Raw genomic sequence first — 13,104 nt, 5'->3', positions numbered from 1 at the left:
TTTATGACTAGCATAGTAATGTTCAAGGCAGTGAAAGATATTCCAGTATTGTAATTCACAACCTTACCCTTGATATTTGGCAGCCTTTTAGCCTCTACAGAAGATTGCTTGCTTTCTTTACAAATAGGGCACTACTACGTCAAATTATATTTTCCTTTAAAGCTTAATAGAAATGTTCGTTTTTGCTTCATTTCACCAAGGTCAAGCAAACTGTTTATATATTTTTGTAAAAATACATAAACAAATATATATCTAATATATTTATATATTTGGATAAAACACTGATTTTCTCAAAATCCAGAGCTATTATTAAGAGTAATACTAAAATGGCCATTGAAATGAGAAGTGTCAGAAAATATTTTTTGTGGTGGGATTCTTTCTGCTGCGTTTACAGTCACTGAAATGACAGTAGTCGTGATTCCTGTCACTATGTACAAATCAGTCATTCTGGATATTTCACTGTACTTTACTGTATCTAGTAAAAGAATACAGCCCAAATTTTGTTGATATACACAATTTGTTGCTGTGGAAAGGAAGAGGAGTACAAGCTGGGGCAGATGTAACAAATGTAGGTAACAGATACAGATGGGGAGCTGGGGACTGGAGAAACAAGGAGCTGTCTTTGGGTGGAAAGATGTTCAGGAGAACATGGGACAGGAGGTTGGAGATGGGAATGGCACTACTTAGGGAATAGATAAAAAAAAATGTCTGGAACTAAAAGATAGGTCTGTAAAACTAGGACTGCAAAATACAGGTGCCCATTTCCACAGGACACAGAAGAACATTCCTATCAGTTATTACATGCTCAGTCCTGGTATGGACCACATATCACGGAGTTTTGTACTCCTTTCTATGCCTAGCTTATACTGTTTTCCTTGACTGTTCTTTTCTCCTCTCCTTTCCAGCTCAAACCTTTCTTTCTTCCTGCCTTTCTCTTCTAGTCTATTACTCTTTCTGTCAATGTATACCTTCTCCCTGCTTTTGATCACCTTCTCCTGGACTTTATTCTCCCTTTCCCCAATCCTCACTTCTTATTCCTTTCTTCTCCTGCTTTCTTAGTGCCAGTGCCAGGCAGGCTGGGTGGCTACCAGCCCAAGGGGCTCCTCGAACACTGCCCAGGGCAGGCATCTGGAACACTGTGTTCTGTTGTCCCACAGCAGCCATGGCTGGGCAGAGTGTCTTTCCGCTCTCACAAGCCAAGAGCCAACCTCTGGCAAGTCCCCAGTGCAGTCCTGAGAGCTGGCTTCTTTTTTTAGATTTATATTTTCTCTAAAATACATGTTGCAGCAATGGCAAAAGGTACATTTTGAGGGTAAGCTCCCACTCCGCCAAATTTCACAGCCTTGCTTCAAAGCATGGGTATGCAGAGCTTCAACTGAATTGCTGTATTGCTTATATTAGCATGGAGAGGAATATGAGTATTTTTGCCTCATACAGTTCTCAGATACTGCTGAAATTTCTGAAATGTTTAGATCTGCAGATTAAATGGTACACTAACGAACATGGGGCTTTCTAAGGCAACAAGCCAGGCAAAAATAAAGATAGGCTTCAACAGCTTGCCCAGTTTAAAACACCATGATCTGATAAGAGCAAAGATACAGTAGAAGAACTTAAATACAAAAGCTGAGAGGAATTGTTTAGAAGAGACAAGCAAATGTAATGAAATAAAATTAAGAAATGGTAAATCTATAGCAGTGAAAACAAATAAATCTTCCCAGACAAAAATTTGACTAGCTGTAGAATATTGTTCCTTTAGGGATGGTGTAAGACCCATGACTCATCACCTAGCCTACAAAAATAGGTTAGACAAAACATTAGAAACATATGTCCTGCTGAATAACCCAGTACTTTCAAAAGGACGAACCAGATAACTGAATATGACATTTTCATCTGTAACAACTATGAACCCAAGAGAATTTCTGCATTGCTCTCCTATAGAGTTTAAGACTCTGTGATTGAACAAACGAGAAATGTCAGTGAAAGACCTGGTTCTGTCATCAATGCTCATGCCAATTAGCACCTTGCTCCACAGCAGCCCACTCTCCTCTGAATTCTCCTCAAATTTGTATTCAAGGGAAGAAGCTCATGGAAGACAAAAAAATAAAAGTGAAACTCCCTGACTAGCAATCCAGAATATGTTCAATTCATTCCCTTGATAAAAGGGATGGAAATCTTACAAAAAGAGAATGAAGGAGACAGCACATTGTCTTCTAAAAACCTGATCTGAAAATTATGGCTAGTCACCCCGGTCAGCATTTCATCCTGCAACACTGCATCTCCTTCTTGTGAGCAGTGCTACTGGATCAGAGGCCTTACCATACTGCTTACTCCACCAGTGGAGGAACCTTTGTAAAAAGGCTTGTACAATAATTCAAGGGGCAGAATTAATTTACAGTTAAAATGGCCACACAAAGTGCCATCCTTAGAAGCACTTCTAATTGCCCTGAGTAACCTGCTCAGTAAGAAAGGTCAAATAAAAGTTGCTACAGAGAGCTCCCTGCGACAGCAGAAACAGGCTGCTCAGCAAGACCAAAGGCAGCAGTAGAGCAAAACAAAGAGTGGTAAGAATCTTCGATCAGCCATGAAACTCAAGTGTTATACTTTCTACAAAGAGGGCTGCGTGTCCCACTGCAATAAAATTGAAAAGAGAGAATTTTCAAAGCACTAAACTTCACAAGGTTCAATAAAACGTGCAAAAATTTGTTTTGGTTGGTGAGCAGAATGCAGTTTAACAAATGGATCTGTTGCAAATGCTGCTTTTATTAAGCATTTGTAGAACTGGTAATTTGAAACAAACCATGCAGATGAAGTCTAGTAATTAAGGCAGGGGAGGAAGGTATTTCTGGTGCCTTCTGAGAGTAATCATTTTGGATTATGTGGCTTAAAATTCAGAATCAGTTTTATGAGTTCTTGAAACTACCATTTTGAGGTTACTTTCAAATCACAAAGACTATATGAAAATCTGGACGTTTGGTTTTCTTTTCACCAAAACAGACATATGAGTTTGCGGTGAAAGCATCATTTCTGGAACATGAATTTTTGTCTGGCCAGATGCACAACCTCACACTGATACACAATCATCCAGATTCAGGTGGAATAAGCAGTGTCCCGTGACTGGGAACTATGGGTGGATGTGAATACTGAGCATAGATGTCCCTTCCCAAAATCTAAACTTTCGTTGATGCTTAAATGACAGAAGCTGGAACTTCTTGGGTGTTGTAGACTATGCAGTTCATATTCTTCTAAGTATCATTGATTTAGTGGATACAGGTGTTCGCATTTGACAACATTCAGATACAGCTGATGACCAAAACTGCTGTTTCTCAAAAAGTCTTTCCAACTCTAAGGGCAATGCCCTGAGTAGAGGAAAACTTCCTTAGCTGGATTTATCAGTGGTAGCTAGCTGAGGATCTCCCTCTCCTTTTGTTCCCCTACAGTATAATATTGGATCAGATGCTAGAAACTGACATTTGCATACAATCCCATTTATTTGCTTTTAATTTTGCAGAAGTTGCCAACTAAGTCCACAGCTAACACAGAGTCAAATTCTGCATTTAATGCAGGAGTTCAGCCATTTTTGTTATGGATGAGGAAAGAAGCATAACTTTCATAATTATGACATTTATTCTCCATTTTATGAAATGCAGCTAGTAAAGCAAAGAGCAAAAAAGGGGTGGAAGATATTCTTCTTTTTTCTTTTTTTTTTTTTTTTTTTTTTTTAAAGGCCAATGAAAAGGAAAGATGTTGGCAGTGATGAAACACAGAGAGAAAAGTGGAGATGACCTGAGGCTTGGTATAATAAGAATGAGAGGGTGAAAAGGCAAAAGAATATCCATTGCCTCTGCAGGGTTATCTGGCACAAACCATTACTGTGAACAGTTTGGCCTAACCAAGGTAACAAATTATGAGACTTAAATGAAGCTGAAGAAAATAACGGAGTTCCACAGAGATTTGACATGGTGATGCAGCAGAAAATGGGTAAGTAACCCAAGACTGAAAAGGAATTGCTAGAGGAGAGAAGCAGAATAATACTCTGGTTTACACGGATTACTTCTGGAAGAATGTAAGGGCAGAAGAAAGAGATGAAGAAAGCTACCAGAGGAAAGATAATGCTGAAGAGAAGACTGGCTTCACTAAATAAAAACAGAAAATGAGAACTATAAAGCATCTCTTCCCAAAAGAGGGTGGAGAAGAAATAGCAAAAACAGGCAAGGTATGAAACAGAAGGTGACATAACGATGATATACAAAAAATCATGAGAAAGAGGGCCAAATACAGAATGATATGCAAACAGAAGGAAGAACATGCAGAGGAAGAACTTCGTACGAACAGCAGAAGAAGCAGGTTTACATGACTCCTTGGAAGAAATTGATGGGCCATCCCTAGAGCAGACTCAGAGAATGGGAAAGCTGCTGTCTGCCAGGATGAAAAGTGTGGGCATGTCTCTGGAAACAATCATCACAGGAGTGGAAGAGAAAGCTCTGGGGTTCATAATACTGCCAGATTCCTACTGGGATGACTCAAATACACTTATGGATAGCTGGACAGGACTAGGGCAGACATAGGGGCCTCAGTCTCCAGTGCAATTCTAGTCCCAAGAGACAAAAAAATAAAATAAAGAAAAAGAGTATTCAGAGAAAGAAAAAATACCACAAATCCCTAAGAATGAATGCTACTTCCTGGAGCAAATTTTCTGACTTCCTTCTGTTTCTCCTTTATTCAGAGCCAAAAAACTTAAACTCCTTGTTCTAATTTAAAAAAAAAAAAAAAAAGAAGTCTCAAAGAGTATAACTTACTGAAGACATACTCTTTTGCCACCAGCAGCACTCAGAATTCCACCCACCAGCTGAACACATGGGTTAAAACAGGGACAGCAAATTAATGCTACCCATGAGGACTTCTCAGAAACAGCTTACTGATCGTAGGCAATTCAATCTGATGAATGCTGCCATGACTGCAATAAAATAAAGGTCTGTGACTCTACATTTGTTTTTCTGGCCACTGTCTGAAGTTAACTCTCCCAAGCTTTAGTTTTAAGACAGTCATTCTTCTCAAGTATGCTGAATTTTGGTATTGTTTAAAGTAAATAGTTAAACTGCCATATTTAAAAATGTTTATTTGAAAAAAAATAAAATCCATATATGCTTCTGTATTAGGTTTTCCAAGTTCTTTCCATCTTTAGAAAACACAAGATCTGTTCTCAAATTCCAGAATAGACTGAGAAAATTAAGATCATGGGTCTGATTTATGTTTCTGATGAATTTCTAAATCGGCAAATGAAAAACTTTTTTATAAGTTTAATTACTTACTATTTTTAATTACTATTAAATGCCAGTATCAGGCTCTGGCATTAAAATATCTGCTCCAAACTTAACTTACCTGAGAGGAGTAGAAACTTCTTTTGGAAGCTCGAAATATTTTTATCTTAACCTACACAGTGGGAGAAAAGGATTGTTTTCAATGCTGATGATAAATGAAAAAAGACAACTCATTTACAAAAGGGATTTGTTGTGTGTTGCTGATCTAGAAGTCATCTTCTCAAATAATCTAAGAATCAATACCTTTTGAACCTTTGAAAGCTATTCAGGAAAATATTTTCCCTGCAGTAGATGTCAAATTGAAATCCTAATTATTTTAATATATATTCTTCCAGCATTCATTTCTCCTGACCCTATTAGCATGGCCCGCATTTTGGGAAAGCTAGGCTTTCATACAAAAAAGAAAAGCTTTTGTCAAAAGGATAAGTCATGATCATCTATATTACTGACTATGGATAATAAAACAAAAAGATACGGAATTATTCTTTTGACTATCATACATATTCATAAGCCCTTAGTATTTACTCCACACAGGCACAAGATTGTCAACACTGTTAGTACTATTAGCTTTCATTTAAATAAGCCAGCACTTTAATGTGGTGCAAACATTCCTCAGAATGACAAGATATGTGTGTGTATTGTTAATATTAGGCATGCAGAGAGGGAGACTCTCCTGGGTTCAGCAGTAGCAGTCATTTTTCTCCATCTTAGTAGCTGGTGCAGTACTGTGTTTTTGACTTTTCACCTGGGAACAGCACTGATAACACCAATGTTTTTAGTTGTTGCTCAGTAATGTTTACTCTGATCAAGGACTTTCTGAGTCTCATGCTCTGCCAGGGAGGAGAGGAAGCTGGGAGTAAGCAGAGACAGGACACCTGACCCAAACTAGCCAAAGGGGTATTGCATACCACAGCATGTCATGCCCAGTATATAAACTGGGGGCAGTTAACCTGGAAAGGGGAGATCACTGCTCAGGTGGGACTGGGTATCAGTCGACAGGTGGTGAGCAGTTGTATTTTCTCCCCTTGTTATTTCCTCTATCATTATTATTACTGGTGGTAGCAGTAGTGGTTTGTGTTATACCTTAATTACTGGACTGTTCTTATCTCAACCCATGGGAGCTACATTCTTTTGATTCTCCTTCCCATCCTCCAGGAGCAGAGCAGGGAGTGAGAGAGACGCTGCATGGTTCTGAGTTACTGATGGGCTTAAACCATGACAGAGACACACACAGAGGTTTCCAATATGAAATGTTTAGCCTCAGAGATGGGCATCTGCTACATGATGTTTCAGATTTTACTAATTTCAAACAGGAAAGTGACTTGAATTGACATATAAAAAAAATCACTTCAGATATTCCTTCCTCAGCTGTTCCAGCCCATCTGAGTTGCTGGTTATCAACGTCCAAAGAGATACCTTGCCAAAGCACAGAACCAGTGGGAAAGAATTATAATATCCAACTAATCCAAGAATGTACTTGTCCTTGGAGACTGTATTTTGAAATCATATTATTTGCTGTTTGTACAAGTCAGTCATGCAGTCAGTCAATTTTATTTTTCTGGGGTAAAGAATTAAAGATTTGTAGAATACTTCACAGAGTGTAAACCAAGTCCAAATGCTTATTTGAAATTTTGAATATTATCAGAATCATTAATGTAATTTAATTGGGGGACTAATTATTGCAGTGTTCTTCCTTTCAGCAACGCATCTCAATCAATAAAAATGTCATCTTTGCTGAGAAGCATTTCATGACTAAAAAGACTGATCTCAGCCATACTTGGAACAATTCCTAGACTGTGCTTCCAAACTACTCCCAGAAGTTGTCAAGGGAAGTCGATGGTTGCCAAAATTGTGTCAAGGAATCTCCTAACAGCTAGGCAGTATGGGCAACTGCAGTCTAACACTTGAGACAATGACTTGGGCCTGCTTGCTAGTATAAAAAGAGCTAGCTTGCCTTGGATATATCATTTGTCAGGGCCTTGGGTATGATGTGCTGTGCAGAAACCTCTCACTTCTACCATTCTTCAGAGGTTTGCCAGAGAGCTTTGTTTCAGCTCCCAGCTGCGATTTTTCCTTTCCTGTACCATGCCAGGGTGCAGAACTCAGCACACAGGTTCAAATAAGAGATGAGAAAAACTACTGGAAACAGCTAAGAGTTCATTTTAGCAGCAACTGTATAGCAACCAATGCAATAGCAAACCAATCATGAATCATATGATATTAATGAAATATTGTAGGAAGATTACATTATAATCTTATCTGTGGCAGGAATTTTCTAGAAGATTAATTAGATGAAGGTATTAAAATGAATCAGCTTGAAGTCAATCAGCTTGAATCAGCTTGAAGGTTTCAGAAAGCAATTTTAGCCAAAGGTCATACCCGAGGATGAGTATTTGCTAGGAATTACGACAAACCTACAGGAAGTAGGAGCAAATGACCTCACGTGCAGATAATACAAATGAAAATCCCATACTCATTTGAGTTAACACTACAAGGAATTTGCTTGGGAACAGTATAAAGGTATGAAGAGTATGAATCCCTACCTAGCATAACTATACTGACAAAAGACCTTACAGGAAAAAGAATGTTTTTTTTCTAAAGAATAGCTTGTTTCCCCTGGGGGCAGGTGAGTAAGAGGCCACAGTGGCTTTACTATGTGTATAAATTGCAAATTTTTGTCTTCATAACTCTAGTGCTAATTTATAACACCTATGTCTTTCATTTCAGTGAAGCACTCTTTATGCAAACACAATTTAAAGGTTAACCTTCTCTAGACTACTGTATTTTAAAAAAAGCACCTTTCAGATAAAATTGGATAGTCTGAGTACATTTCCAAAGCTGCTGTCCAAACAAAATTCTTTTAACATGGCCAAGAAGAAGTGGCCTCTTGAAAGCCATGAAGCATATCTGTTTCATTCTCCTTCAAATTAAAGTAAGATATATATTTTTTATTTCATAGGAAACATTGAAGTATAAGGAACATGTTGCTTGTTCAGGTTTGTAAGCTTTGGAATAATAATAAATAAATCAAATCTATTAGGAAACCACTCGAAAATGTTCTTTGACAGTTAACAAGACTGATTTACATCTCTTGGAAGACTGTGATAGTTGCCATATATCTCTACATAAAAATAGCCCCAGTGTTGGCATACCACATTGCTGGCAGTGTCTGTAACTGCTGGTTCAGTATTTTCCTCCTCTGGTAAGCGCACTAACCTACCTGCACAAGCCTGCTATTTGGCAGGCAAATAAACCAAATTACTCCCTGGGGCTCTTGGTCAGAGTACTTTTAGCATGTTATTTAAAATGCAAAATTATTTCTTTCTGGTGACTTATCAAAAGTGTTCTATATAACATATTAGGCTTAACTGGAATTAAGATGTATTCTGGCCAAGTTTCAGGCTTGGCATCATGAAGAAGGCAGAGTAGCTATTGTCTAATACAGCCCATGAATGGTGACCAAGTTTATCTAGAAATTGCTTTCAATCATCTGCCAAACATGAAGCCAGGCAGAAACATCTCCACAGTCTTGGAAACAAAACTGGAGGGGAAAGGTTTGAAAAAGAAATGCAATGAGGCAGCAGTTAGGGCTAACTGCAAGGGTTGTGCATTTCAGCCAGGCATGTGTTTCTGTATTCACCTGGGTTTATAACTGAAGATTACAAGAGCAGCCAAATTATAAAGACAAATTGTACATCTTTCAGTACTTAAGTTCCACAAATATGTAATTCTGGATGTACTAGAAGAACTGATCCTGGGCCAAGATAAAGCCACTTAAAAACACTATAACAAGGGAAAAACAGAAAGTAAAAGTAATATATTTCCATACCACTATATGAACTTAGAACTGTAGATTATCTCAAGCAATTGCGATCATGTGGGCTTTTCCTATTATATTCTGATTTCATCCACTATGTTACAGGACAAGAAAAAAACCTCTACAGAATTTTAAGTATCCTTCATGAAGAATATGGTAGTTTCAAATGAAAACCTACGTATATTTACACATCTGTATAACATACAGGTGTGTAAAAAGCAGGCCTCTGCTACTCTGTGGCAAAAGCCCTTCCCTTCCATGTACAGGCACAAAGAATACATCTAGCTTGCATTTGTAAAGGATACTTAAGGCAAGGTTCATGACCAAATGCACCCTCCATACAGACAGAAGATACAGCCCCAGGTGCAGCCAGAGGCAACTTTATGAAGCAAATCACATGTCCAGGCATTCCCAATGTCTTGCTGAGTTACTGGACGTCTTAATATGCACCTTGTAGAGGACAGGCTCCCTAAGAGTTGCCTGTAGGCAGCCAGTGCAGCAGTCATGTGGATTAGGAAGAGAAGTCAATCCTACTGGTGGTGTTCACAATTTTTTCTGACACCACTCACGAAGCATGACACAGATAAAGCCATAGAATTCAAAATCCATGTGACTGCAATTCCATTGAGCAAGGAACAGCAAGATGTAGCAAGTTTCACCTTTTCAGTCCATTTTGGCTCCTCCTACCAAAAGCAGGCTAATTGAGAGCAATGGACTGCACAAGGAGTGAGTCTTGCAAATGAATGCACACCTGGGGCAATGACCATAAAGACGGAGGGAAGCTACTAAGTTGTGCTCTCAGGCATGATCACAGACAGAATACTCTACACTGCCATGGGCATGTGAGGGAGCAGTTAAACAAGTCCCTTTCTTTCTGCCCAAAACCAAAACATCCTCTTTTGTACAGACTCTAAAAGATTTGGACAGAATAATTTTCTGTTGTTTTTCTTGTGTTATTCCATCACATGTATTTTCCAAATTAAAGTACATGCTTTTGCCTGATCTGCAGCTGTTGTGGTTTTAAGTGCAGCCAGTAGCCCACGCAGCCTGCTCACTCACTCCCCCCTTTCTCCCCCACCCCGGAGGGACGGGGAGGAGAATCAAAAGAATGTAACTCCCACGGGTTGAGGTAAGAACAGTCCAGTAACTAAGGTATAACACAAACCACTACTGCTACAACCAAGAATAATAATGATAAGGGAAATAACAAGGGAAGAGAATACAATACCACCCATCAATACTCAGCCTGACTGACCAGTGAACCTGCCCTTAAAGGTAACTGCCACCAGTTCTACATCCTGGGCATGACGTGCTGTGGTATGCAATACCTCTTTGGCTAGTTTGGGTCAGGTGTCCTGTCTCTGCTTCCTCCCGGCTTCCCTTCCTCCCTGGCAGAGCATGAGACTCACAAAGTCCTTGGTCAGACTAAATATTTGAGCAGTAACTAAAAACATCGGTGTTATCAGTGCTGTTCTCAGGCCGAAAGTCAAAACCACAGCACTGCACCAGCTTCTAAGAAGGAGAAAAATGACTGCCACTGCTGAACCCAGGACAGTATCCACCCCTTATTCCATACCAGTCACATCACGCTCAGATCCCCATTTTCAATATACCATCACTCTTATCTCAGTGCCCTCTTATCTTAGTGTGTGGACCAGTTCCTATAAAGCTGCTGAGTCCTTCTGTGCCTGATGTCAGGCTCCATCTCTTGTAACAGCCTTTCAGAGCAGGAGAGACTGTGTGCAGTGTTCACACTTGTGAATAACCTGGGCAATAGTGTCCACTGCTAAGTCCAGTCCTTAATCATGAGTCCATCTCTGTGTTGCATCTCTGCCCTGGTGGCCTGAAGTGTCACGGGCCCACCAGGCTCAAAATAACTCAGCCTCCTCTTCAGTAGTTTTTGCAACTTGTCCCTGGGGACTCCATACAGCTGCCTTCTACCTCCGACACTTCCAAAGCACTGGAGGGGGCCCAGTGTACTAGATACTTGCCCATACTGTCCCACATACCCTGTCACTCATGACTGTCCAGCCTTGGGGAAAACCTCTTGGCTCTCCTATATCATTGTCTAACCCTAGGTAAGACCCAAACCCGACTCCGCTTAAGTTCAGATTCCGCTTAACCTCAGATCAGATAAAATGTTTGTGGGTAGAACACAGTCTGTGTGTGTGCCAACATGCTGATCCCCATCAAAATCAGCAGACAGGTCCCAAGGGTACCCAAAGGCCATTCAAAACCTTCAGAACTCTCAAATGATGCTGCTGTACTTGTCACTGGGGCTGATGTAGCTGCTGTGCTTGCAGGCTGTCTCATCAGCAGCTTCTCTTTTTCTGAGTCCAGATCTTCCTCCACTGCCTTGCTGGCAAATGCTGCGTGGTCTCCTGCATCCCTGCACTTGTCCCAGGTGCCTGAGGCTGGACCCAGCTGAGGCTCTCAAAGGTGGTATCTTGCTCTCCACATCCTCTTGGGGCTCGGGCTCTTGGGGCTTGGTGGGTGGCTGCTAGGGGATGCTGCCGGCTGTCGCAGGGCTGGGCTCAGCTGTGGGGCTCAGCTCCTCCGCCGCCTCCTCTGGCTGCTCGGCAGCCTCCTCATTCCCCTCCTCAACAGCCCCACCCTCCTCCACCAGCAGCCGATCCCTTCCATCCTCTGGCCCCTCTCCCGCTGCTGCTTGGTCACTAGGGCTGCTCTCCTGGGCCACTTTGGCCACCGAGGGCTTCTGAGGCCGCTCCCCCTCAGCTCCCAGCAACCTCACAAAGATGGAGGCGAGGACGAGGGCCAGGATGGTGAAGAGCAGCAGGACAGGCAGGTACAAATCCACAGCCACATCTATCCCGCACTGCTGACAGAGCCTGCCTGTATTACAAGTCATTACCATAAAGTACAGTGAGACAAGAACCTTAGCCCAAGCCCCCCATCTGATAAACACTGACACAGCAAATACCGGCTGCAAGTAAGGCACGACATGCTGAAACTGTGAGATCAAGAGCAATAACTTTGAGAGCCAATAAATCAACATTGTGATGAATGGTTTTCACAAATAAGATTAGACACACTCCTGTCAGATCTGTCGTTATCTCAAGCCTTTGTGCCCCACGTTTTGCACCTGTAATGACTTGCTGGGTATCAGGGGCAGTGACCAAACAGGCTGCATGGATTACTGACTGCACTTAAATCACGACAGCAGCCCACTCCTTAGGTCTTCACTGTTACATGGCAATTCCAAACCAGTAGATGTTCTGCGATCTGTGTTTTTCCATGTATGTGTTTTCTCATGTTTGCTTAGCTACGTTATGATTTTCTCTACAATTAACTGTTCAAATACGAGTAAAACCCATCTAGCTTGGCTATACCATCTTCTAATGTGAAGACAGGTGTAGAGGAGCATAGGTTTTCATTCCTAATACCACATGAATATTAATGACTCAATTCCATGCTTCCATTTGTGTAAACTTGTGAGAAAACATTCCTGACTAAATAAATTAAAAAAAAAACAAAAAACAAACAAACAAACAAACAAAAAACCAAAAAAAACCCCACAGGATACAGAGTGGATCACAAATCTCTGACTAATTTCTCCATATTCCTTGTTTTAAATGGATAGAATTCTTGGGTTTTTTTAAATTATTATTTATTTGCTTTATACTCATGTCATTTGATTCATTCTCAGATTCACTAGAAATAGCCTTCTTACCTTGTTTAACACAGGAGAGATGTTGGTCTTAGCTCACATTTGAAAATTCGTAATGTCAATGCTTAGTATCTCAATCCTTGTGAGTTCCCACTCCCTGGGGGTGAAATTCATCTTTGTGAGTGGAGAGGAGGGGAAAGGATGATCTGCCTCAGACATTTACATCATCTTAGTCAAAAGCATAGGCTCTACTGTGAAGCATGAAGCATGAAGCTGATATTTAACCTCTCCCATCAGAGACTGACAAGTCATTGACTACTTTAGAGCCATGAATCTGACAA

General features: G+C 40.5%; 1 protein-coding gene across 1 annotated transcript; it reads right to left on the bottom strand.

Annotated features, from left to right (window-relative positions):
- Positions 1–11,259: 11,259 nt before the first annotated feature.
- Positions 11,260–12,133, bottom strand: LOC134156306 (uncharacterized). Its single transcript, XM_062604259.1, is given in 2 exon segments — positions 11,260–11,523; positions 11,525–12,133. Coding segments are annotated over 2 exon segments (750 nt in total). The 5' UTR covers positions 12,011–12,133.
- Between the last annotated feature and the right edge of the window lie 971 nt (positions 12,134–13,104).

The sequence above is a fragment of the Pezoporus occidentalis genome, unplaced genomic scaffold, assembly GCF_034315485.1.
Source record: "Pezoporus occidentalis ecotype Australia unplaced genomic scaffold, CSIRO_AGI_Poc_V1 ctg84, whole genome shotgun sequence".
Taxonomy (NCBI): Eukaryota; Metazoa; Chordata; class Aves; order Psittaciformes; family Psittacidae; genus Pezoporus; species Pezoporus occidentalis.
Note: the sequence above shows the minus strand (reverse complement) of the source record. Positions and strands in the feature narration are given on the sequence as shown.